At 45.7% G+C, this 27615-nt stretch overlaps 1 protein-coding gene across 1 annotated transcript in view; it reads right to left on the minus strand.

Moving 5' to 3' along the window:
• The window catches only part of PSMA3 (proteasome 20S subunit alpha 3), a 175809-nt gene that overhangs the window by 130345 nt on the left and 17849 nt on the right, over nucleotides 1-27615 (minus strand). The window contains exon 4 of the mRNA XM_085626129.1: nucleotides 4270-4371. Within this exon, the coding sequence (XP_085482255.1) occupies nucleotides 4270-4371 (102 nt within the window). The remainder of the gene's footprint in view (nucleotides 1-4269; nucleotides 4372-27615) is intronic.

Consider the following 27615-nt stretch of genomic DNA (forward strand, 5'->3'; position numbering starts at 1 on the left):
CTTCCCTTTCTGTGGTGAGTACTCGGTTTCCTTGCTGGGCTAGACCGTAACCTTTCTTGACCTTCTTTGTGGGTTGTAGTTGCCAAGGCTTGTTGGTACTCCTGCCAGACACCGACCCCTCAGCACCCAACATCCCTCGAGGGACAGCTCGTAGCCGGCTCCTTGTCATCCTCGACGTCTCCTGGTCCCTGCAGCTGTAGAGTCAATGTCTCCTTCACACCTGAAGCACCCGACATCGGTGGACATTAGTCTACCGGGTCCCTCGTCACTTTTGAGTGACCCAAACTCTGTCCCCTCTGCTTTCAGGTTCCTTCCATCAAGAGTCTACCTGCGGATTCCACCGGACATTTTTCTTCTTTCCAGCAGTGGCATTTCCTTGAAGACTCATTGAGAATGACGGCGGTTTCCGACGCCACTTCAGACCTATGCACCCGGCTTCCCTGGAATAGGTAACTCTGGCACTTCGGTATCCATGGGTGGGGTGGCTCTCCAACCTTCTATGTTCAAAAGGGTATCCTCGTAATCCACTGAGAAGGGTCCTTTAACTTTAAAATTGCAACCGCGACTCTCCTATTAAATTAATTGTACGTAGAACGCAGTCGTGGTCTCACACTGCACCCGTCCTCTATGGGGTCCCTACTTACTCACCTGGGGTGGTTCCTTGGGGTCCCAGCGATTCTACACATTCTAGACATTGTCTTGACTTGAGTCGTAGTTCTTATACCATTATTTTAGTATATGGTTTGGACTCCCCCGGAGCCCACTGTGTATTAGTGCCACTTACGATTGTTTCTGTGCTACAGTACTGTGTGCATTGTGTTTATCTGCATGAAGCAGATACTGTGAGGTATTTAAGGGGTTATAATAATAAATCTATATTCTTTGTGGTTCTCCTTTCATTTAACCAATGCAATAAGATTGCATTCTGGTAAAACAAGCTGCTTAACATTCCTTCAAGACTAAGCCTGAAGGCTGCTCTCCACAGCTACCACTTGGATAGCTTTCTAAGGTTATCTTTGACCGCTTAAATCACCATAAGGTTTGTTTGGACTGATACAAGGTGCGCACTTTAATTAGTGGACATCATATACCAGGCTTACTACTCAGTTTCCAAAAGGTTTAAATGATAAAATCAACATAAGTTGTTTCACATAATGTAATACACACATCAGTAAGTGTCACATACATATTTGGTTCTGTCTTGGAATAATATATGGTATTTCATTCCTAAGAAAAAATTGGCTAGTCTACAAACTAATTTTTCACTATTGCTTATTCTCTACGTGATATGGGTAATCACTTCTGCTCCTTGTTTTATTTTTAATTTTATTTTCACCGGTGGCTTGTGATGGTTATAGAGTTCGATGAACAGTAACCCGTTCCGGATTATAGCAGAATTTAACTACGCATTAGCCAGTGTACACAAGAAAGTATATACTCAATTATGTTTGATTTTTCTGCATTTGGTTTTGATTATACCAGGTCTATTATAATCCAGGTACTGATGTTGTTAAGAGTTGGAATCAGAGTTGCTTTTGAAGCCCCACACATTTAAAAATAACGACTGTGGTTGGGTATTTAGAAGTTCACTTGTGTAGTCCTGAATTGATGACTATTGCCTAAAATGCAGTCTTCGTGTGGTTTAGTCATGACAATCGAAACGTGCAACGGAGATGTGGAGACAGCTTGTATAGATATAGGTACGAGGGAATTCACGCATAGCCTCTTCTAAATGGATCAGATATACTGGTGCACAGGTGTATAGGTTTTGATTGCTAATTTGTCATAATTTTTTGTTATGCAGTGAAGTTCAGTGTCTGAAGTGTAGGCGCTACCAAAGGGGATAATAGACGGAGCGTTTGAACAAATCAAACACTCACCCCCAGTCAACTGATCTGGGTTTAATCCATCATCATTCTTTAGCTCACTCCACCACCCCAGTTCAGACATGGCCATATGCTAATCAGTCTGACCCTGTGCCTCATGGGAACAGTCCAGCCCGAACTGCCAAGCCATGTCTTCCCTGGACCGGAAACAAGTATCCTGGGACCGGTTTCGGGTTCATAACCCTCATCAGCCAGGCTATCTTGAATCCAGTGGCAAAGTGAGCAAGGGACCCACGTCTGGGCATACCCTGCCAACTTAGGGCGAACAAAGCGATACCAAAGGGGATAATAGACGGAGCGTTTGAGCAAATCAAACACTCACCCCCGGTCAACTGATCTGGGTTTAATCCATCATCATTCTTTAGCTCACTCCACCACCCCAGTTCAGACATGGCCATATGCAAATCAGTCTGACCCTGTGCCTCATGGGAACAGTCCTGCCCGAACTGCCAAGCCATGTCTTCCCTGGACCGGAAACAAGCATCCTGGGACCGGTTTCGGGTTCACAACCCTCATCAGCCAGGCTATCTTGAATCCAGTGGCAAAGTGAGCAAGGGACCCACGTCTGGGCATACCCTGCCAACTTAGGGCGAACAAAGCGATATCAAAGGGGATAATAGATGAGGCGTTTGAGCAAATCAAACACTCACCCCCAGTCAACTGATCTGGGTTTAATCCATCATCATTCTTTAGCTGGAATGGCATGGTGAGCAAAAAAACGATGGATTTAGGCCCAGATCTCTGTACTGGGGTGAATGTATGACATTGTTCTGCATTCTGTCCATCAATAGTTCTTTTTGCATTTGTCACCCCGAGTGGGACGGGTATGCTCAGACATGAGTCCCGTGCTCTCCATGCCACTGGAATCATGCTATCCTGGCTGAAGAGGGGTGAAACCCTGAAACCGGTCCTAGGATGCTTGTTTCCAGTTCAGGGAGGACCTGGCCTGGCAGTTCGGGCTGGACTGTTCCCATTGGGCACAGGGTCAAGACTGATTTGCATATGGCTGGGTCCAAACTGGAATGGCAAAGTGAGCAAAAAAACGATGGATTTAGGCCCAGATCTCTGTACTGGGGTGAATGTATGACATTGTTCTGCATTCTGTCCATCAATAGTTCTTTTTGCTGAAGTGTAGGCGCGGCGTATGAATTACACTGAGGTTTTAGGGCAAGTAGGTAGGTCACAGCATCATTGTTCTGACTGATTTTGGAACTATGTACATTAATATGTTTCTTTAGCAACAGTGATTATTGTCATCACTACAGGTTTTTTTCTTCAAATTTTCACATCAGGTTATGTGTACAACAAAGAGAGTCAGTAAGTCAGTTGGACCGTCTTTGTTTTGTTTACGTTTTCTTAATACAATTGCAAGAATGGCTTGTATAAAAAGAGTACTCACCCAGGGTTAATTTGGATTCAGTACTATCTGTTCACAAAGCCTATTGCTTTCTTCAAGCACATGATAGCCGTTAAGGTTGGTTTATTTTTTTTCATTTAGCACATTTCTCGTTTCTAGCTTATCACCCATAGGCACATCTATAAATGGCAGGGTTACGTTATGTTCTGCATGTGGAAATAACCTCGTGCACGCGGCTAAATACCGGTATATGCATGGTCGATATTTGGCACAAAGAATATGTACAGAGTTGGTTGCTGAGATGGAGTCCAATTTGTTGCATTATTTTTCTTATTGTAGTTATTTAGAACATCCCCTGAATGCGGGAATGTATCCCGAAATGCATTTGGCAGATTGTTCTTTAAATAGAGCACCATAGGTTGTTACAAAGAAATGTGAATGAAATTATTCTTTAGGAGATACAGGAGTGGTCTCTGTATTAGAAAATACTTACAGTAAATCAAGAATACTAGTAAAGAAAAAAAGCTTATGAATGTTAAATAGGTCTGATTTGATTTGGTTTGCAAGGAATGATAAATTCTTAATGCTGTGCTCTCTGGGTCCAGGACAATAGTAATTCTTGGCAACACCAACATTGATTATACACGTATGACAGCCAGCATACGTACCAAGGAGGCAGGCAAAACTGAGTTAAGGTACCAAACTTAGCATAGGAATAAATTAAAAGAGTGCACGATAATAATAATAAAATTTTTTCATGAGGACCAAAGAACTACCACGTTAATGAAGGGCTGTCAAGACAAGGTTATCTAAATCTGCCGGGAGGATGAGCTGTGCTTTGAAATCCATACTTAATTACAAAAAGGCTGAAGACCAAACACCATTGGAGCTGATGGACAACAGTTGCTTTATATTTCAAAACCCTGAAATATACATTTTATTGATAGGAAATCACATTCCGTGTTACTCAGCAAGGCGGGTAAATGATGAAATGCACGCAAGCTAATGTAAACCCCAGCATCTCACCTTTAACGGGATGTCATAGCCATAACTTGATCTAAAGTTAGAAGCTTCTTCTCTTGCAATGTCAGCCAAAGAACGAGCATCTGCCAGGAGGCCAGCTACTGCCTGAAATGAAATAATCCATGATAAGAAACATCATAATTGTATCTTTAAAAAGACCTGCAATCAAACAACATATTGGAACAAACCACCCAGTCAATAATGTGTGTGAAAAACACATTCCCATTTAGAAATCCCACAAGGTCTGCTACAGCACTTTGAGGGATTCTCTTTTAGAATCAAGGAACGGGTAGAAGGGATGGTTGTGAAAGTTTTTAAGAATGCAGTTTTTTCGTTTTCACAAATCAAAAGCATTGGCCAGAAAACCATCCATCTTATAGGTAGTTATGCATCACACATTACCTACATTGAAGGTCAAAGACAACCATGTCTCAGAGTTTTAGAAATCAGACATATTTTGCAGTATTTATGGATTGTCAAATTAGGTGTAGTACACTTTCACTTTAGGAGAGGGTAAGAGGTCATGTCCGGAAGGTAGCCTTCTATTTGTAGTTTTACAGTACTTATTTTTGGGTGAAAACGAAGTTTTTTTTAATGCAGGTTTGGGCTTATGTATACTGCCTTATGAGATCAGAAAAATCAAACACAGGTGATATGCCCTATAATGTAAAAGACAAACAAGTGATGGATGGGATGCGGAACAATTTGAACATTCACCCCCAGTCAAGAGATCTGGGTTAAACCCATTGTTCTTTTGCTCACCATTCCCAAACGTGGATCCTGGGTTCACTGTGCCCCTAGATTCAAGCTAGCATGGCTGATGAGGGGTGAGGCATCGGAAACGGTCGCAGGATACTTGTTTCTGTCCAGGGAGGACCTGGCTTGGCAGTTCGTGCTGGACTGTTCCCATGAGGAGCAGGGTCCAGACTGATTTGTAATGTTATGTTAGCATGTTTTGTAGAGCGCACAACTGCCTCAGCATACAGGCGCCCCAGGGCTAAGGCAGAAACATGGAGGCTGATGACAGGAGAGAGAACACTAAAACGAAGGAAAAAGATGCGTTTTAATGGCCTTACGGAAAGCCAGATAGTTATTCATGGCACAGACGGATAGTGGCAGAGTGTTCCAAAGTTTGGCAGCCAATAAACGAAAGGAGCGCCTGCCCGACCCAGCCCTCCTCATGCGAGGCACAGTCACCAGGCATTGTCCCATCGAAGTTGGCGTGAGGGAGAATAGAATGAGAGCAGGTTTGACAAAATGCCAGGAGAGGAGGATTTCAGAATTTTAAACGCCGTACAAAGGGCCTTGAATTCCACTCGATTGGCAACAGGGAGCCAATGTAGCAGAAGAATCACACTGGAGGTGGGACAGGTTCTAGGGAGACCCAGAAGAGTTCTGGCCACAGCGTTTTGCACTCTCTGAAGTCTCAGGACTTCAGTCTTGTTGACCCCTAAATAGAGTACATTAGCATAGTCCAGTCTTGCACGATGGACGCCTGAATAATCATCTGCCTGATGGACGGGTCAAAGAACCCCAGCAGCGGTTTGAGCCCCCGTAAAATGCCAAAGCAAGTCCCTGCATCTTTCTTAGTTTGAGACTGAAAGCTGAGTCAACCCATATGGCCGAGTCTAAACTAGGGTGGCACAGTGAGCAAAAGAGTGATGGATTTAACCAAGATATCATGACTGTGGGGTGGGGGGTGGCGACGGCTGAACGTTTGATTTGTTCCGCATTCCGTCCATCATTTGTGTCTCTTTTGCTCTCTCACCCTATACTGTGGCACTGCAGCAAAAGATTAAACTACCAAGATGAAACATTTAGACGATAAGGCTGTACTGAGTGCATACATAGTCACACTAGTGTACATGGATTCTGGTTTGAAACCTTTTTTTCCCCCTTTTTTGAGATGTAGCAGCAGTTGTCATTCAAACAGCGACCTTGACATGATTATACTCAATAATGTTCAAGTGAAAACTTCTTTATAAACTTCATAGATTATTCTTGCCTAGTTCTCCCATGTTTCCAAATTCTATTCACTTCAATTGCGGACCCCCGTTCTTTTTGCATACATAATTTCACAAGTATGGACTTGTTGCATCTTGAGAATCCACAGAGAGAACTAGATCTGATTTTCAATTCGCCAGAATCCGTGATCTGGCCACTAATGTGGAAATAGCAACTAACTGACATTGCCCAATAGTCATTTCTAGAGGAGAAACCATAATGTCAAACAATGCCCCATATACATCTGGAAAAACATTGAATTTCAGCCTTTGGCGACTTCAGCACAAATATTCTGCCAGACTTTTGTTAGATGAACGCACGCAAACATCATATGAAGCCAACCCCAGTTACCGTGATTACATCTGAAGCATCTGGATTCTGCCTTAGAAAAATTTTATGAATTTTGGCTTGGGTATAGTATATCATCCATTTCCAGAAAAAAGCCATCCTCCTTAAATTGGCAGCTCATACAGCCTTGTAACTAAATTGATTATAGAACAGCCACTGAAAACTATCCAGTCTATGACCCGTTGATGATTCTGTTGATTGTAGTAAATCTGAAATCAGCGCCTCCCTTCTTTTGGGGTGCAGTAATCTGTACCAATTCTCTGTGGCCTGTATCTTGGAAATAAAATGGGCTTTGCTGAGATTATCTGCTAGTGTTCCATCCCCTATTATAAATCCAGAGCAAAAGTGCCCAAATTGTACGAAGCTGAAAAAGAGAGACGTGCAGAGATTGTAGTTCAGGTTCATAAGACTTTGCCATTGTGAAAATTCACTACTGTGATCAAAATCTTGCACCCTGCGAAACTCCAAACTGGACCAACGACCACAGGTATGATTGGACAGACAAACCCAGGTGAATACATTTTACTAGTTTCATCTGCAAATAGTTTCAGATTAGCTGCCCCAACAACGGGAGATTTGTTTTTATGGTCTTGTTGAAAAGTGCAAGCCAATGCTCAATTTGACAAGAAAACAAAACACAGCCTTGTCGCATCCCGGTGATTATAGCGATACTGCCTGCAGAGCTACCATTTATAATTATAGACGCCTTAACATTAAGGTTCAGATTTTTTTGTACCTGAGTGAACCTAGATAGGAAGGCGAATTTTAATAAGACGGTGGAGAGGAGTTGGCCTAACGGCTAGGGCGGTCAACCTCGAATCTAGGGAGCTGGGTTCGAGTCTCGGCTCAACATCCTGTGATTCTGGGCAAATCACTTAATCTCCCCGTGCTTAACAAGAATGAACGTGTGTCCTAATGTAACGTAACTGGTGCTATGTAAAGTGCTCTGATACCCGCTATAGTTCGCACTATATTAAAACCTGCAAAAAAAAAAAAAAAAAAAAAGGACATTCAAATGGACCCAATCGAGTGCCTTCGGTGCGTTATGATAGCTGCCTTAGTTCTCTTTACTATAAAGTATTAGAGAGAACTTGTCTCAGACTCTCGAAACTCTATATAATTTTGTAATAGAGGAATCCGGCCCTCTTGTGATAGGGGGCGATTTCAATATACTCCAACACCACTTTGGACTCTTCTAGTACCAACAAACTTCAGAATAAACCAAAATCGATAAAGCTTTTGCATTTATTGATGCAAGATGTAGCCTCGGTGGATCCTTGGCGTATGGCTCACCCCAAGAATAGGTTATATACTTGATGTTTCATTACGCTGCATTTTAGTTAAGCGATCGTAAATAGCCTTTTCTCCCCATCCTTTAGTTTTTTGGGGGAAAGTGGAAGACAGGAAAGCCCTGAACCTAACGTCTTTAGTCTCTTTTGCTGTTCCCACTTTTGTCACTCCCTATAATTTTTTTATACGAGATGGGGCTGACCCCTTCTCTTCCCTCACCCTGTCTCCCCTGAACTCACAGGTCCACACTTGTAGTAAAGATTACAACCCCTTCTGTTCACTCCGTTGCCATTCCCGGACACACTTATTTCAATCTTACCATTGCCTCCTCTCTCCCCTTTCCCAACCATTCTGCTGGGAAAAAAAAGGGAAAGGCTCTCTACCCACACATTTTACTGTCCATCCGCAACTCCACAGAATGGCAATTTTTTGCAGAATCTCCTTTTTGATGTTTGCATTATTTACCCCGAATGTTCGCTTACTTTGCTAACCTCATGAGGATACTACTTCCATCGATCCCACTTAAAGCTCATTCCCCTATCAAGCCATACAGCTATTACCTTCAACTTCTGAGTAGGTCAGCTCTTCTTGCTGAAGTGGTGGTCTAGAGGTAGCCTAGCAGCAGATGAACTGCTTGCCAAACTCCAGTGCCTATCAAAAGTACCTAAAACCGCACTCTCACATGGAAATAATGTTGTTTCTTTATTCAGTTTTGCTTCGTCAGATTTCATGCTATTTTACAAAGCCTGTTCTAGTTCATCTATTTATCCCACCTATTGCATGCATATCCCCCCCACAAATGACCACACCTAACTACAATTAATCTTATCTACCACATACAAGCCAGATTACATGCATGAAATGGTTCCTTGTCTACACAAGACTAATTATAACTGGGACAAAACAAGAAACTTTGGTCCCGGTATAGCGTGCTGGCCAGCATGAAGTGCTTCAACATCTACTTAAGGGTAGTAAGCACTATATAAAAACAATACAATAGTGGCTGGCTATGAGGCTCGTTTTTTCTTAGGGTATGTGTTGATGTACTGGTGCGAGTCCAGGGGTACTGATTTTTCCCCGTCTCTTTTAATGGATTTTTAAACAAAGGTAAAAAGGTTCAAGCAAGGCATTAGACAGCGCCATTCACATAAAGGTACAGCGAATAAAACGTTAGCCAGCATCAGCAGATTACAGAACGTGTTACATATTACATTGCCATATTGAACAGCAAAGCAAGTCTCCGGTAATACATGGCTAGTAGGATGTACATGCATCTTAGTGCATGGAGCCTGTGCTCGCTGTCGACAAGGGGTCAGTTGAAAATTTCAAGCTGTATAATAGCAGTAAAGGAGTAAATGTGTTACATAATCAAGAACAAAAGGGGGAAACAAACTAGGTAGGTCTGCCCAAATGGAGTCTTCCAACACTCACCCATCTCAACCGTCCACCCATAATATACAGTAGTCATCATGTTACCAACAATCAACCCAGCAAATCTGCAGACAAGGTGCAGGATGTGCCTCGAAGTACCCTTCAGTGCCTCGTGTTATTGTTACAGACCATGAGATCAGGTCCCAGTGTCACTCTCCATCGCGGTGTTGTTCGGGCGAGTGGAATTGGTGTATGACTTGGTCTGACAATCATGCAGTATGGTGTCCCAATTGATAGCTATAGGGATTTTAAGCAGTCCAAAATTATCTACCCTGTGCAAAGCCACACTCTCTGCCTGAGCCCAAACCAGAGGCGACTGTCTCTATGCCACCAAGGACGGAGGATCCCCTGACTTCCAGCATCTCGTGATGCAGCGCTTTGCTGTCAACAAGCCCAAATCGAGGTATCGGGATGTGACTGTGTCTCTTACCCGTCCCATAAAACCTCCCATGTGTGTGTATGTGTGAGTGTGCATCCGGTGCAGGCGATCAGTTGGGTCGTAACACCTTGCCAAAAAGTCACCGTCTGGCAGGTGGCACCTAGAACAAATAGCGTCCGTTCAGTAAAAGTAACGCTTAATTTTGGCATGGGTGAGGCACGCTTTCTGGACAATATAATATTGAATGTGGTGGAAGCATGCATTGCGAGGGACACGGACCGGGCTCTCAAATGTGATGGTCCACTCTGTCTGTACATGGACGAGCCAGATCCTCCTCTCAGTGGCACCGTAAAGATGAGTGGAATCGTTGTGTGTTGGCGCAGCGAGAGTGCAAACCAAGGTGTAAGGTGCCTGCCAGTTCCCAAAAGATGCAAGTATTATAGTAAGGTGTATGGAATGTTTCTACAGCATGTTGCCCCATTTGGCGCCTGAAGTAGCAAGTAATGAGTTGTATAGAAGAAATTGGCCTGTGTGCAGGACCTACTTCTCTACTAGCGTGTCGTAAGGGACAAGTGCGCCATCATGGTACAGATCCCACAGGTGTGCAAGCCAGTCTGTAGCCTAGAATGAAGCTCCGTTGTGGTGGTGGTGGTGGAGCATCCTCTAGGTGTGCTAAGCAGGAGTATCACTGGCGCTTAGAGGATCAGTGATGGGGTACGGTACAGGCTCCAACTGTAGCAACGCGTGCAACATTAAGAAGAAGCGATTCCAGCAGGTGCAAGGGTGAAGGAGCCGAAGGACCACAAGGAGAGTCCAAGCCAATGACAGAGTGTAGGAAGCGGGCTCTGTATATAATATTCCAAAATGAGGTATAGTGCACAGAGTCCAGTGGAACCCCAAAGGTAGGCAGAGGTAAAAGTAGACACCACCTGCCTCTCTATTTGTGGCAGCGTGGGCGAGCAGTAAGGCTTTATCAGAGGGTAGTGTTAAGCATTTGTTGTAAACACTCAGCCAGCAAATGATGTCACAGACTCAAAGACCTAACACAGACCAATTTTTTTGTATACAAAATATTAATTTAGTTATATTTATTTCCTAGAACCAAGCAAGCCTGGTACAGGTAAGTGTAAATGATACTTTTCAAGGCAGGGTGAACAATACAATCAAGCTGAATGAAAATGTCTTTGGTACAGGTTTGTAAATCTTTTCAATACAGTGGAAGTTACTGTTCGGTTACTTTTGATTACTTTATGGATTACTTTTTCTACTCAGTGTGATATGCCTAGATATCACACTGGGACATTTCTAGAGAAAAGGTAACTAAAGCAGTTTTTAGTTATTTTCAGTTTTACAAGTTCTCACACAAAACCAACTCCACACTTTCAATTTTCAAGGAAAAACATTTAATGTACTCATATGGAGAAAGGAATATGCTACTTACCAGTATGCATCTGTTCTTGGCATGTAGAGCTGCAGAGTCACACACTGAGGATAAGATCGCCATCTGGTGTTGGGCTCGGATGATTGCAGGTTGTTGTTGTCTTCGGAGAAGCCTTTGGTCACGAGGTTGGTGACTCCTCCCCTGGACAACAGTGCGCATGGGCATCCACTCCATCGGCAGATTGTTTTTCGCCATGTTGGGAAAAGATGGAGTATATAGAAAAGAAAGAAAGGATGTCCATGTGTAATGTCTAAGTAAGACGGATGCTGGAACAGATACAGGTCCCGGGGAGGCGGGCGGGCGTGTGTGACTCTGCAGCTCTACATGCCAAGAACAGATGCATACTGGTAAGTAGCATATTCCGTTCGAGGCATATGAGCTGCAGATCACACACTGAGGATAGATTATACAGCAGTGCTCCCCTTAGCGGTGGTCGCCTGTATCCGTTGCAGCAGTTTGAAATAAAGTTTTTAGGACAGCCTGGCCCACGGAGGCCTGTTGTTTGGCCTGCACGTCAACACAATAGTGTTTAGTGAAGGTATGCGTGGTAGACCATGTGGCTGCCTTGTAAATGTCTTCTAAGGGAATATTGCCTAAGAAGGCCATAGAAGCCCCTATTTTACGCGTGGAGTGCGCCCTAGGGGGAACTGTGAGTGTACGTTTAGCTTTGAGGTAGCATATTTGGATGCATTTAACTATCCACCTGGCTATCCCTGATTTGGAGATTGGGTTGCCTTTGTGTGGTGGCGCGAAAGCAACAAAGAGTTGTTTTGTCTTTCGAAAAGGTTTTGTTCTGTCGATGTAATAAAGCAATGCTCTTTTAACATCTAAGGTATGTAGGGCCCTTTCAGCTACCGAGTCTGGATTTGGGAAAAAGACCGGTAATTCTACTGATTGGTTAAGGTGGAAAGGGGAAATCACTTTTGGAAGAAATTTAGGGTTTGTCCTAAGAACCACTTTGTTACGGTGTAGTTGTAAGAAAGGTTCTTCAAGTGTAAGGGCTTGTATTTCACTTACTCTGCGCAGGGAAGTGATTGCGATAAGGAAGGCTACCTTCCATGTTAGGAATTGCAATTCACATTTGTGCATAGGTTCAAATGGGGGGCCCATGAGTCTTGTTAGGACCACATTGAGATTCCACACTGGGGCAGGTGGCAATCTTGGGGGAAGAATCCTTTTGAGACCTTCCATAAACGCTTTGATGGCTGGTACCTTAAAAAGGGACAGGTGTTGCCTATTTTGCAAGTAGGCTGCCAAGGCTGCTAGGTGTAATCGTATAGAGGAATACGCTAGATTGCATCTTTGCAAGTGTAGTAGATAGCAAATGATGTTTTGGATGGAAGCATCCAATGGATGTATGTCATTATTAGCGCAGTAGATGGCAAATCGTTTCCATTTAGCGGCATAACACGCTCTAGTAGTAGGGCGTCTGGCTTCTTTTATGATATTCATACAGTCTGGAGGGAGATTGAGGTAACCGAACTCTAAGACCTCAGGAGCCAGATCGCTAGGTTCAGTGTTTGAGGATCTGGGTGTCTGATTTCTCCATGGTTCTGGGTTAACAGATCCGGGGAGAGGCGTAGCTTTTGATGTGGAACTAAAGATAGTTCCAGAAGTGTGGTGAACCACGGTTGACGTGCCCAAGTGGGAGCCACTAGTATTAGTGTTAGTGACTGTTGTTTCAGTTTGCGTACCACAAATGGAACTAGTGGGAGAGGCGGAAAGGCGTACGCAAATCTGCCTGACCAGTTCATCCATAGGGCATTGCCCTTCGACTGTGGGTGTGGAAACCTGGCGGCGAAGGTTGGGCATTTTGTGTTTTCGGGAGTGGCGAACAGGTCTATGTCTGGTTGTCCCCACTTCTGGAAGAAGGGGAGTAGAACCTTGGGGTGTAGTTCCCATTCGTGGATCTGTTGTGTGTGGCGACTTAGGAGGTCGGCCACTTGGTTGTGGATCCCTGGGAGATGTTCTGCTAACAGGTAGATGTTTTGGGGAATTGCCCATCTCCAGATTTGCTGTGCCAGTTGGGACAGTTGGAGAGAGTGTGTCCCTCCCTGTTTCTGTATATAATACATTGTCGTCATGTTGTCTGTGCGTATGAGGACAGTTTTGTTCTTTAGGTGAATTTGAAAGGATTTTAGTGCTAGGAACACTGCTAAGAGTTCCAGGTGGTTGATGTGGAGCAGTTTCTGTTGACTGGTCCATCTGCCCTGAGTGGTATGGTGAAGGAGGTGGGCTCCCCACCCCGTGAGAGATGCGTCTGTAGTTAGCACAACTTGTGGAAGAGGCTCTAAGAACGGTCTCCCTTTGGACAGGTTGATGGTGTTCCACCATTTCAGTGATCGAAGTGAGCGACTGTCCACCAACACCAGATCGGTAAGTTGTCCGTGAGCTTGGTTCCACTGTTGTGCTAAGCATTCTTGTAAGGGACGCATTTGAAGTCGTGCGTGTGGGACTATGGAGATGCAGGACGCCATCATGCCTAGGAGCTGCATGAACACTCTTGCTGGAAGAGATGGATGAGTTTGAAATTGAGAGATGAGATTTTGTATACTGGCTATCCTGGCTGTGCTGGGATAGGCAATGGCTTTGGATGTATCTATGGTTGCTCCTAGATACTGATGTAAGTGGGAAGGTTGTAGGTGGGATTTGGGGTAGTTGATAGTGAATCCCAAATCGTGGAGAGTTTGAATCGTGCGATGAGTGTGGAGAACGCATTTTTGGTATGTATTGGCTTTTATGAGCCAATCGTCCAGATAGGGGAAGACATGGATCTGTTGTCTTCTGAGATGCGCTGCCACGACTGCTAGGCACTTGGTGAACACTCTGGGTGCTGTTGTTACTCCGAATGGGAGAACTGTAAATTGATAGTGTTGCCCATCTACCACAAATCGTAGATATTTTCTGTGAGCGGGATGCATAGGGATGTGAAAGTATGCGTCCTTGAGGTCCAATGTGGCGAGGAAGTCTCCCTGTTGTAAAAGTGGGAGGACTTGTTGGAGAGTGGTCATGTGAAAATGATCCGAATGTATATACTGGTTTAGTAGTCTGAGATCCAGTATGGGCCTTAGTGTTTTGTCCTTTTTGGGAATGAGGAAGTATAGAGAATATACCCCTTTTCCCTGATGTTGAAGGGGAACTGGTTCTATCGCATGTTTTTGTAACAGGGATTGAACTTCTTGTTTGAGGAGAGAGAGATGATGCGAGGACATTGGACGTTGTTTGGGCGGTATGTTTGGGGGGGATTGTATGAGTTCGAGGCAGTAGCCAGACTGGATAATTTGTCTTACCCACCTGTCTGTGGTGATGGAAGTCCAGACAGGCAGGAATTGTTGGAGTCGTCCCCCGACCGGAGTGGAATGGTCTGGGGGGAGTGGTGGCAAGTCACTGTTTGGTGGCTGGTGAGGTGTGGGTGTTGTTGTTATTGCCGCGTCCTCGACGTTTGTTATTGTTTCCCCTATAACCTCCCCGGAAGTAACCTCTGTTAGGGGATGTTTGTCCAGAATTTTTAAAGGTGGACGTGGTCTCAGTTGATGTGTTTTTGGAGCCTCCTCTATAAAAGGAGCGACGAAAGGAACCCCGGTTCTGTTGAGACTGCAGTGCTCCCATAGACTTGGCAGTTTCATTATCCTTTTTCATTTTTTCTAATGCAGTATCCACTGCAGGGCCAAATAGCTGCTCTTGGTTGAAAGGTTGAGCAAGAATTGCGGTTTGAACCTCCGGTTTAAAACCGGAAATACGGAGCCAGGCATGTCGTCTGAGTAAGACGCCAGTATTGACCGCTCTAGAAGCAGTGTCTGCTGCATCTAAGGCGCATTTAATGGAGGCATTAGATATTAATTTGCCTTCTTGGATGAGGTCAGAGGCCTGGGACTTAAAAGGTTCAGGCAGATGCTGCATAAGGTCCTCAAGTTGGTCATAATGCGCTCTATCATACCTGGCTAACAGGGCCTGGGTATTGGCAATACGCCAATGGTTAGCCGCCTGCGCGGCGACCCGTTTGCCCGAGGCTTCTAAAAGCTTAGACTCCTTGTCTGGGGGAGGCGTTTCTCCAGTTGTCTGAGAGTTAGCGCGCTTCCTGGCATTTGATACGACTAGGGAGTCTAAAGGGAGCTGGGCCTTAATGTATGCAGGGTCTTGCGGGGCTGGTCGGTACTTTTTTTCGATGCGTGGGTTGAGCACCCTAGCTCGAACAGGGTCCTTAAAGACTTCAGTAGCATGCTTTATAACCCCTTTGATCATGGGCAGTATGTGGACAGTCTTTTGTGACTGCTCAAAGGTATCAAGGAGGAAGTCCTCTTCAATGGCGTCTGTGTGCATTGTAACGCCGTGGAATGTTGCTGCCCTATTTATAAGTTGGCCGTACCCTAGGTGGTCATCAGGAGGGGAGGGCTTGGAAGGGTAGGTAGTGGGGTCAGGCATGTCAGGTATAGGATAAGACCAGTCATCCATGGGTGCTGGGTCTGGGAACGTAAAAGGGTTGTTTGGGTCAGCAGGATCATCAAATAAATCAGGGTCCGCCCCTCCCCCTAAGTCATCATTATCATCCTGTGGAGGAGGTGAATGATAGGGAGATGGTAAAGGTAAAGGTAAAGGAGAAGCAGGAGGAGGAGGGGGGGACGGGTTAGGAGGTAAAACAGGAGAGGAAGGACGAAGTGGTGAAGTAGCACAGTCCTTTTTCCGTATGGGAGCTGGGGGAGGTGTAGTGTCCAGCTTCCGCTTTTTATATGGGATGGCAGTCACATGTCCCGTTTTAGGATTGATGTAGATCCGCTTCTGAGTAGGATCTGGTCGAAAAAGATCATCTGGCTCCGAAGGTGGTGTCTGTGACGTCCGCTTCGGGTCTTTATGAGCTTGTTTCGGCGGGGACGCAGTTTTCGGCTCCGATGATTTTTTCGGGTCCGATGGATTTTTCGGGTCCGATGGATTTTTCGGTGCCGACTGATTTTTCGGTGCCGACTGATTTTTCGGTGCCGACTGATTTTTCGGTGCCGACTGATTTTTCGGTGCCGACTGATTTTTCGGTGCCGACTGATTTTTCGGTGCCGACTGATTTTTCGGTGCCGACTGATTTTTCGGTGCCGACTGATTTTTCGGTGCCGACTGATTTTTCGGTGCCGACTGATTTTTCGGTGCCGACTGATTTTTCGGTGCCGACTGATTTTTCGGTGCCGACTGATTTTTCGGTGCCGACTGATTTTTCGGTGCCGACTGATTTTTCGGTGCCGACTGATTTTTCGGTGCCGACTGATTTTTCGGTGCCGACTGATTTTTCGGTGCCGACTGATTTTTCGGTGCCGACTGATTTTTCGGTGCCGACTGATTTTTCGGTGCCGACTGATTTTTCGGTGCCGACTGATTTTTCGGTGCCGACTGATTTTTCGGTGCCGACTGATTTTTCGGTGCCGACTGATTTTTCGGTGCCGACTGATTTTTCGGTGCCGACTGATTTTTCGGTGCCGACTGATTTTTCGGTGCCGACTGATTTTTCGGTGCCGACTGATTTTTCGGTGCCGACTGATTTTTCGGTGCCGACTGATTTTTCGGTGCCGACTGATTTTTCGGTGCCGACTGATTTTTCGGTGCCGACTGATTTTTCGGTGCCGACTGATTTTTCGGTGCCGACTGATTTTTCGGTGCCGACTGATTTTTCGGTGCCGACTGATTTTTCGGTGCCGACTGATTTTTCGGTGCCGACTGATTTTTCGGTGCCGACTGATTTTTCGGTGCCGACTGATTTTTCGGTGCCGACTGATTTTTCGGTGCCGACTGATTTTTCGGTGCCGACTGATTTTTCGGTGCCGACTGATTTTTCGGTGCCGACTGATTTTTCGGTGCCGACTGATTTTTCGGTGCCGACTGATTTTTCGGTGCCGACTGATTTTTCGGTGCCGACTGAGGTTTCGGTGCCGATTGATGTTTCGGTGCCGAATGAGTTTTCGGTGCCGATGGACTTTTAGGCATCGATGTTGAAGAACGTTTCGGTGCCGGTGGAGACTTCGGTGCCGAGGAACGTTTCTGTGCCGAAGGAGATTTCGGTCTTGGAGCCTGTTTCGGTGCCAACAATGAGTGTTTGGGTGCCGAGGGTGTTAAAGGCACAATTAGGTGAGGTTTGCTCGAGCCCGAGCCACCCACAGGCTTAGATGTCTTCGGAGCCGGGCCCGAGGGCGGGGCTTCTGAAGAGGATTTCCGGTCGCGACTGGGCCCAACTGGCGGAGTCTTGACCACTGCTTTTTTGGATGGGGCAGGGGCAGGGGGGGTGGTACTCACACGCTGCCCTGGAGTGATGAGGTCATCGGAATCGTCGGCTTCGGACACGATCTCGAGATCTTCGGTGTCGTCTTCGGGAACATCTTGAGCAAAGATGTCTTCCGGTTCTGGAGCTGGTTTGGCCATAATATGGCGTCGAGCTCTTCGGTCCCGGAGGGTCTTCTTCGAACGGAAAGCGGAACAAGCTGGACAGGTGGACTCGTTGTGTTCCGGCGACAGGCAGAGGTTGCAAACCTCGTGGTGGTCACTGTGGGGGAACTTCGCTCCACACTGGGGGCATTTTTTGAAGGGTGTCCTGTCCATCAGCCGCTTCCGGAACCGGTCCGAGTTGATGTCGACGTCGATGGAATACAAATCAAAGAGTTAAATCGATTGCTGGAAGTTTTCTGCTGGAGCGGAAAAAAGTTCATCCGAACCCAATGGCGGAAAAAAACAATCTGCCGATGGAGTGGATGCCCATGCGCACTGTTGTCCAGGGGAGGAGTCACCAACCTCGTGACCAAAGGCTTCTCCGAAGACAACAACAACCTGCAATCATCCGAGCCCAACACCAGATGGCGATCTTATCCTCAGTGTGTGATCTGCAGCTCATATGCCTCGAACATGTGGTTATCGTTTGTGGGAGTTGGTATTCTGGGGGTTAGAACCAGGCTTCCCACAGGGTCAAGGATGCACTCTTGAAACACCCTCAGCGGCACTAGGGCGGACGGGTGCAGATTGCCGAGGCCTAATGTTATCCAAAAGGGATAGGGTGCCTCCAGTTGGTGGCTACTCACAAGCAGGCCACACTGTTGTGAGAGCAAGGCTCCTGGTGTTAGGCTCAAGGCAAAGGGTGATCAGAGTTAGCACCCAAAGTACACCCACAGTGGTGGCTGGGTGCTCTTCTGGCGTCAGGTGCCCTGTTGATTTGAAAGGGGATTTTCCGGTTGCAACTAAGACTGCAGGCTGGGCACAAAGATTTTCTGGAGCGGACCACCAGTTGGAGAGGTAAGTTGAGATGCCTGGGGATGCTGGGACACCGTCGGTTGGGCCACCCAAGGCCGTGGAGTGTCAGGTGCAGGGGTGTCAGTAGGCGTCAGGTTTTCTTACCAGCTCCGGTCACAGTCGGGGGGGATCCGCCAGAAAGAGGCTGCAGGCTTAGCTTGGAGATTGGAGGCAGGTCAGAGATCATCAGATCTCAGCTCAGGATCGCCAGGGAGACCTCCTCGTGGTTTTGGGCCACTCGAACTCTGGCCTTTGGCGCAGAGTGGTGCAAACTCACGGTAGGAGTCTTTTAGTGAACAAATCCAGTGCTCCTGGGAAACAAAGTCTTTGGTTTGGAAGGCAGAGCAGGTCCTTCAGGTTCTTGTGGCTGCTGGACACACCGGGATTTCGCTGGAGCAGGTTCGAGGTGCGGACAGGCCGAAAGAGCTGGGGCCAAGTCAGTGGGCATCCTCCTCTTCTTAGGTCTAGCACGGCTTCTTCATTCCCTCTGCTTCTTTTCTTCTGGTCAGTTCTTGTCTGGGGAGGCATGGTTCATGGTTGCCCCTGAATACTAAATGTAGGGGTGTTACAGGTAAGTAAAGTTTGGGACCATTGGGTCCCTTCCTTGGGGTGGGTACACCCCCCATTATGCCACCCTCCAGTGGGAGGGGGGCAAATGCCTCACTCTGGTTGGCTGGGTCCCCCCATCTGCAAGATGGCGGGGATAGAGAGTTGTGCTTCACCTCGCCTCCCCCACCTGAGGGGTGGGGTTGGCAAAGGTGGGCACACCTCGATTCCCCACTTGGTTTTCCTGCCGATTCTCCCACCCAAAGTGGGGGTCAGAACCAGTGGGAGCCAGTTGCTGGAAGCAGCAAAGTGATGGGGTAGCTCACAAAGGAGGCAAGCCTTTGAAGATTCCCCTTCGTGGACCCTGCCCATCCTGGGGGAGGAGGCTTGGCACCTCGTCCCAGGATGTGCATTGTTTCGGACCCCTGAGAGCAACAGGCTCTTGACCCAGGGATCCAGAAACATGTCAGCTGGCGAGCATCCACTCAGCTTCGACACTAGGGTTAGATCGCTTTTCAGGGGGCATCTCTAAGATGCCGTCTGAGTGCATTTTTCCTTAAATCCCACACAGGCATCAGTGTGTGTTTAATGTGCTGAGAAGTTTGATATCAAACTTCTCAGTTTTGAGTAAATCTATTATGGTACTGTGGACTTCATAATGACAAACTCCCTGCACCATATACTCTAAATGGCATTACTGCACTTACAATGTCTAAGAATTGGCTCAGACACTGTCGGGGTACAAGGTTCATGCCCCTGTACCCTTACCACTGGTTTAGTGCACCCAGCTAGAGGGGTGGCTGACCTATGCCAGGGCAGTGGGTAGTAGGCATGGCACACGTGGATGTGTGCCATGTCGACTGTTCACTTTGTTCTGCACCAAATCACGCAGCCTGCAAAGGCAGTGTGTGTGTGTAAAGGTGCAGGGCCTCTAAGGGTGGCACAATAAGAGCTGCAGCCCTTAGAGGCCTTCCCTGGCCACAGTGAACTTGGTACCGTAACCTGGGGAACCATTTACAAGGGACTGACCTGAGGCCAAAGAGTGCCAATTGGATTTTGTTTTTAGTGCAGTTTTAGGGAAAGAACATAGGCCCTGGGTACCCGTTTGGCAGGAACCCAGGGCACACTCAGTCAGAGTACATCAGCAGTTTAGCAAAAAGTGGGGGCAACCATGCAAAAAGAGGGCACTTTCTTACACAGCATAGCTGTGTCTGACAGGTGTGAGCCTGCCAACCACCTGGCCATACATTGGAGCCGGGAGGCAAGGTAGTATTGCTCCATATTAAGGACTGCAAGCCCACCCTGGTCTGTTTGCAAGTACAGCTTTGACAATGCCACCCTGCAATGCGAGTCCCCCCAAATGAACTCTCTCGGGAGTCTCTCACGAGAACGGCAGAAGTAAGGCACAATGTATAAGGGCAGATGAGTCCAGGTGTATTGATACCATCTCTGCCTGGTTGGGGGACCTGGTAGAAGTCCCTGATAATGCATACTTTTGGTAGTGGGTCAGAGAAGAGAGAATGGATCATTAATTGGTGAAATTGACTCATTGCTACATCTCTAAAATGGATTACATTAGGAAACAGAAAATTAAGGCTTTTTTATTTTAATATATATATATATATATATATATATATATATGACCAAACAAACAATCCACCTCCCTCGGCATCGCCATGGAAGGAAGCACGGACACAGGTGGTTCGGGAATCGGCATCGCTTTATTCAAAATTGGTCACCATCAATCCCCGGCATCAGGAGAGACGCGTTTCAGCCTTCAAGAGGCCTTTGTCATATATATATATATATATATATATATATATATATATATATATATATATATATATATACACTGAAAAAACCATAGGTTTCAGGCCTGATATAGTTAGGAATTAGCATTTAAAAAACCTTAGAAATTCACTGAAAAAACAATAGGTTTTAGGGTGGTTATAGTTAGCTCGACATTTCACTCGAACAAAACCATTGAAATGCCTCCGATATAGTTAGTTGTACTGTGAGAAAGTGGCTCTGTATATACTGTTCCTTAATAGGTACAGGGTGTACAGAGTCCACAGACCCCAAGGGTTTAACAGAGGTTAAAGTTAGATATAACCTTACTCTCCAAAGTGGTAGCCTGGTCGAGCAGTAAGGCAGTATCAGAGGACGTGTAAAGCATTTGTTGTACACACTCAGTCAGCAAATAGTTCCACACACTCAATAACTGAACTCTAGGCCAATGGTTTGTATAAAAAAAAAATATATGCTTGTTTTATTTTAGAACCAACACTTGGAATTAAAATATACTTTCTCGACAGGAGATGTTTCATAAAAATACTTTTATATATGCAATAGACTTTCTAGTAAACAGTTACAAATAGTTGCAGTAGGCAACTCTATTTCTAAACACAATACATTGAGCTCAATGATAAATTCAAATTATATGCAACAGATTACTTTGTAGAATGCTTTTGTAATTCCAGGCTTGGATCCTAGATCCAGTCCTGGGTCAGTTCTCAGAATCAGCTGTTGAAAGTCGACTTTGGTACTGTAATGATTTTTAACTAATATTTAGCTATTTCAAAAGTGAGCAAACAATCAATGATTCCCTATGGAAGGAAATGTAGGTTACAGGTACAGTAGGTTATCGTTACTTTTGTAATCCAGTACTGGGTGTCTAGACTCAGTACTGGGACATTTATCCAAAACAGGTAAGTAATTACGTTTTCAGATGTTATACGATTTTTGAGGAATATTTAGAAATTGCAGAAATCAACACTTAGAAGAAATTTCACAGAAAAGCAGTCAATGGTTTCCTATGGAAGAAAAATGAGTTAAAGGTAAGTATAGTTGTGGGTACTTTTCAGAGTCAGTGCTGGGCACCAAGATCCAGCACTGGGAGCTCACCTAAGAGCAGGTGAGTAAATTCGTTTTTGGTACTCGGCTGATTATTGGTGAATATTTTGAGTTTTGAAAAGTTCACACTTCGAAGAATTTCCAAGAAAAAGCCAGTCAATGTTACCCTATGAGGAAAATGAAGTTAGCGGTTTAAGGGTAAGTACTCGACTGGCAGAGTTGAAGTTCTGGGCATAGACTCAGGGGTCCCCCAGTGTCAGGTAGGTACAGTTACTTCACACTCAGCGGTTTCAGGACGGCCGGGTGCAGAGCGAGTTAGGCCCAATGTTATCCTATGAGGGATAGGGGGGCCTTGGTTGGTGGCTGCTGTCTGGCAAGCCACACGGCTGTGGGAGCTGGGCTCCTGGTCACTTACTCAGGGCAAGTGGGGAAGTAGAGTAGAGTTTTCACTGCCAGGGCCACTCGGGCGGCTGGGTGCAGGGTGCTTTTGAGCCGTCGGTCGCTCAATTGATTTCTATGGGAACTCTCCGGTTTGGAAAAAGACTGCAGGCTCGAGGACGAGGACTCTTCAGGTGCCACCACCACTTCGAGAGGTAAGTTGGAGGATAGGTAGGTACCCCGGGATTGGGCACAGAGGGCCGAGGGGCGCCGGGTGCAGGGGTGCCTTTTGGTGTCGGGAAATCTTACCCTCTGTTGATCGCGGTTGGGGTGGCACTCTGTTCTGAGGCTGCAGGCTTCTCCAAGATTGTCGAGGGGGGTCCTTGGGTGCCGGACTCGGGGTCACAGTCGCCGTGGGGTCGTCCTCGTGGGTTTAGTTCACTCCGGCACCGGCCAGGCTTGGCGGGTGCAAGGTGGGCTGGGATCGCGGTTCCGGGCTGCTGCCAGGGGTGAAAGGTAGGTTCTGAATAGAGCCTCTACTCATGGGAGTCCCAGGGAATCAGAGTTCAAAGGTAGCCAGGTCCTCCGGGGTTTCTGAGGTTGCTGGCCACAAGAGATGCCGCGCTGGAGCAGGAGCAGGTTCGAGGGTCGACAGGCCGGTAGGGCTGGGGCCAAAGCAGTTGGTGTCTTCCTCTTTTTAGCAGCTGCAGGGCAGGTCTTTGTTCTTCTTGTAGTTTAGAATCTGGGATCTGGGGAAGGAAGGTTCAGGGTGCCCCTAAATACTAGATTTAGGGGCGTTACAGGTAGGTGAAGGCCAGGGACCAATGGGTCCTTGTCCTGGGGTGGGTACACCCCCTATCCTGCCTCTCTCCTGTGGGAGGGGGGCAGTAGCCTAATCCCGATAGGGTAGGGCCTCCCATCTTCAAGATGGCGAGAGCCCGGAGATGTGCTTCACCTCGCCTCCCCCACCTGAGGGGTGGGGTGGGCAGGCTGGCACATCCCCTGTCCTTGTATGGGGTTTCCGGTCAAGCTTCCCGCCAGAGTGGGGGGTTGCAGTGGCCTGGGGAAACTCCTAGAGGCGGCAGGCCTTTGAAGCTTCCCTTTGCTCATCCTGGGGGAGGAGATTTATCACCTCACCCAGGATGTGCATTGTTGCAGGCCCGGGAGAGCAGGGGCGTCTCCCACCCAGGGGTCCAGCAACGTGTCTGCTGTGTGGCAGCCTGGGCAGCCTCAGAGCAGACGTGGATTGTAGGTTAGTTGTAAGGGGGCATCTCTAAGATGCCCTCTGGGGTGCTTGGTACACTAAATCCCACACTGGCATCAGTGTGGGTTTAATGTGCTGAGAAGTTTGATACCAAACTTCCCAGTCTTCAGTGTTGCCATTATGGTGCTGTGGAGCTCGTGTTTGACGAGCTCTGAGCACCATGTATTCTTAAATGGCAGCACTGCACTTAGTGCCCGGGAATGGACCTGGGTACTGTAGGGGCACAGGGCTCCTGCTCCTGTGCCCACACCATGGGCATAAGGCACCCAGCCAGAGGGGTGGCTGACATATGCCTTGGCAGTGTAGGTAATGGGCATGGCACACAGAGATGTGTGCCATGTCGACTCTTCATTTTTGTCCTGCACCCAGACACTCAGCCTGCAAAGGCAGTGTGTGTGTGTAAGGGTACAGGGCCTCTATGGGTGGCACAAGGAGTGCTGCAGCCCTTAGGGGCCTTCCCTGGTCACAAGGCCCTGGGTACCTTTACCAGGGGCTGAAATGTGGCCAGGGTTTGCCAATTTGGAGTTTGTGTGTTTTAAGGAAGGAACATAGGCCCTGGGCACCTGATTGGCAGGAGTCCAGGGTACACTCAGTCAAAGTACATTCAGCAATTTAGCAAAAAGTGGGGGCATACCATGCAAGAAAGATGGCACTTTCTCACATGTACTAACTACATCTCGCGCACCCGCAATCCACTGCTGATGATGGCACATAATACATCATTCATGACATGGCCAGTGACATCACTGATGACATCTCAAATGACATCACTGATGACATCATCCAGTGAATGTGGTTTGGTTCGTTATTTAAATATGTAACTCACGCGACCGCAATCCTCTGCTGATGCTAATACTGTATTTAGACACTTATTTGCCCATGTCTTCTTCCATAAATTTTTAGCTATACATATATTACAAATATTTTTTTTTCATAAAGACACATATGTCATCAGCAGAAGATTGCGGTCGCGTGAGTTATAGTTGCCTGCACTAACTATAACGGGGGAATTTCATTGGTTTTTTATCAGTAAAATTTCCGCTAACTATAACATGTCTGAAACCTATGGTTTTTTCAGTGAATTTGCAAGGTTTTTTAAATGCTAATTCCTAACTATAACGTGTGTGAAACCTATGGTTTTTTCAGTGAATTTGTACGGTTTTTTAAATGCTAAGTTACTTTACGCCATTCGTGGCGTGCACGCCCACTTAACGCAGTTCGTTCCGTGCGCGCACGGTGCGCTTCGCGCACCGCGCGCCCACTTTACGCAGTTAGTGCCGTACACGCAAGGTGGGCACCGCGTGCCCACGTTACGCACCGTGCGCACATGGAGGACATATTATGCGCTTCCTTGTGATAGGTAATCTGTTAAATTTAATTTGTAAGTGATGACAATAATATGCCATGCACAGAGAGTGCATGGCGTAAGCGCACCGTACGCGTACGGTAAGCGTAATCGGCGAAATTTTCAAAAAATAAAAATTTACCGTTTTTGGCCTTGGGGGATCTTTGAGGACTCAACTAACATGGCTATGTGCATGGGCGCTGTCTAAACAGCCCCTTTATATGTTTTTTGCCTTTATTTACAGCCCCCCCCTCAGAGTGCGAGAGAGAAAATGGCGGCCGCCGCTTCCTGGTTTCGACCGATTCGAATGTTTACTTAGATGTAACAGCCAATCAGAATCGCGCTCGCGCACGCCACCGTACGCGTACGGTAAGCTGGCTCAGATATATATATTGATTTAAAGGCTATTTTCTCAGAATCTACTGAACAGATTTACACCAAACCTACAAAAGGCACTTCCTTGACCTGAGGACTACCTCTCTGCCAAATTTCTAGTAATTCTGTTCAGCCGTTCGGGCTGTAGCCCTGTCTAAAGGTCCTATGGAAAAATGCATGGGAAAAACGCGTTTTGGGACCCCCCTTTTATCTCAGCCCCCGCTTGACGAATCCCCCCGAGACTTTCAGGGTAGGAGCGGAGCGTAGCGCCCCACCTATTTTGAGAAATTTGCGAGGATTCGTCGACCGGCGCCAAAGTTATTCAAAATAGAATGTTGCGGATTTCCTATGGAAACAGGGTCCTAACTATAACTACCTACTGGCGACCGCCAGTAGGTAATATATATATATATATATATATATATATATATATATAGCAATTTGCATTGAAGAATGGGTGGATATATAAATATCTGGACGGATGATTTAGTAGCAGTGTGATTGACTGTTTACTTGACTAATTTATAGTGTCTCTCTAAATATATTGGATAGTGACAAAACTGTGTGAATATCTGTATCACTGTGTCAGTTGCTGCACCAGTTGGTTACTAGCTACGTGAAAGTCTATATTATTTATAGATTAGTTAACTGAGTATTTGTATGGGAGAGTGAATGTGTGGTTCGGTGGGGGGTGTGTGACTGCCCAAAGATGTGTGAATAGTTGATTCAGTAGGTATCTGAAGTTAAAACTATATGTTATAACAGTTGTCTGGGTGAGTGAATATCTTTATGGGTGTGGCGATGAGCCAATATATGTCTCAATGGTACATGTCCAACAAACTAGAAAAATAAAAGCCAGTGTATGTGTCAGTTGTTGTATATAAATAAGTATACATAAGACTCAGTGATTTTATGAGTGACTGTATTGATAACTGTATAGTTGTAATAGTGTTTTTATAACACACTAGGTAGGAGTTATTATCTATATGAATAGATAAAGTGGTGTTTTTATAAGTGTATAGCTAAGTAAAAGTAAGTATGATCCATTGTTTGCATAAGTGAGTAGGATGACTTCATAAGTGTGTGCTGGTGTGTAATGTCGATATAGGTGTATAAGTATATTTGATAGTGTTCTATTGATCATTGACAGCATGTATGAGTGAATCTATAGGTAAGTGATTAGATGTGTGTATAGATCTAGGAATCACTGAGTGGGTGTTTAGAAACTTGTATTGGTGTGTCAATGGTTTTAAATCTGGCACTCTCTATTTTACAGTGAGTGATGAAAGGTTATACTAGTGTATGATGAGGTGTATCGGATTGTCACGTGGATGATTTCATCAGTGATGTCATTTGAGATGTCATCAGTGATGTCACTGACCATGTGATGAATGATGTAATATGTGACATCATCAGCAGTGGATTGCGGGCGCGCGAGATGTAGTTAGTACAACTAACTATATCGGAGGAATTTCAATGGGAGTGAAATGTCCAGCTAACTATAACAACCCTAAAACCTATTGTTTTTTCAGTGAATTTCAAAGGTTTTTTAAATGCTAATTCCTAACTATATCAGGCCTGAAACCTATGGTTTTTTCAGTGAATTTGAAAGGTTTTGTAAATGACAATTTTTAATGTATTAATTGTTATACTGATTTTTTTGATACTGATTTACTGCATTGTTTAAACTGTTTATTTTTAGATATTTTATTTTTTTAATTACATTATACATTACAATACAAAATATACTTTCTCAGAATGAATTACTTTAGTTTAAATACTTTGCAAATAGGCAATAGATTTTTAAGTACAGTAGTTACAGTTGTTGCAATGGGCAACACAATTTCAAACACAAAGCAACATTGAGCTCAATGTGAATTTCTAGTCAAATGCAATTAGTTACTTTATGGATTACATTTCTAACCACAGGACTGGATGCTAGATTCAGTCCTTGGACATCTCCTGTAAACAGTTGAGTAAAAGCGTTTTGGTTACAGTAGTGATTTTTAAGGATTATTATTGTATTTTAAAAGTTGACACTTAGAACATTTTTCACATAGAAACACCAATGTTATCCTATGGCAGAAAATCCACTTAGCAGGTAAGTACTGTTATCGTTACTGTTTCTTACTGAGTGGTGGATCCTGGATCAAGCACAGGTGAACCTCCTGTAAACAGTTGAAAGAATGTGTTTAAGTCATACAGACGATTTTTTAGGAATATTTTTAGTTTGTGAAAATAGAACCGAGGCACAAGATGGCTGCCAACACTTCCTGATCTGGAGTGTTGACAGCCAATTAGAATACAGCTCGTGCACGGCAGGGTGCGCGCTGGATGCGGGGAGGGTGCGCGGATCCTCCGAGGCCATAGATATATCTATCTTTTTAACTCTAATTTTCTCAGGAACTACTGAACGGATTTACAACATTTAAGCAAAAGGC

This window comes from Triturus cristatus, chromosome 9 (genome assembly GCF_964204655.1).
Source record: "Triturus cristatus chromosome 9, aTriCri1.1, whole genome shotgun sequence".
Classification (NCBI taxonomy): Eukaryota; Metazoa; Chordata; class Amphibia; order Caudata; family Salamandridae; genus Triturus; species Triturus cristatus.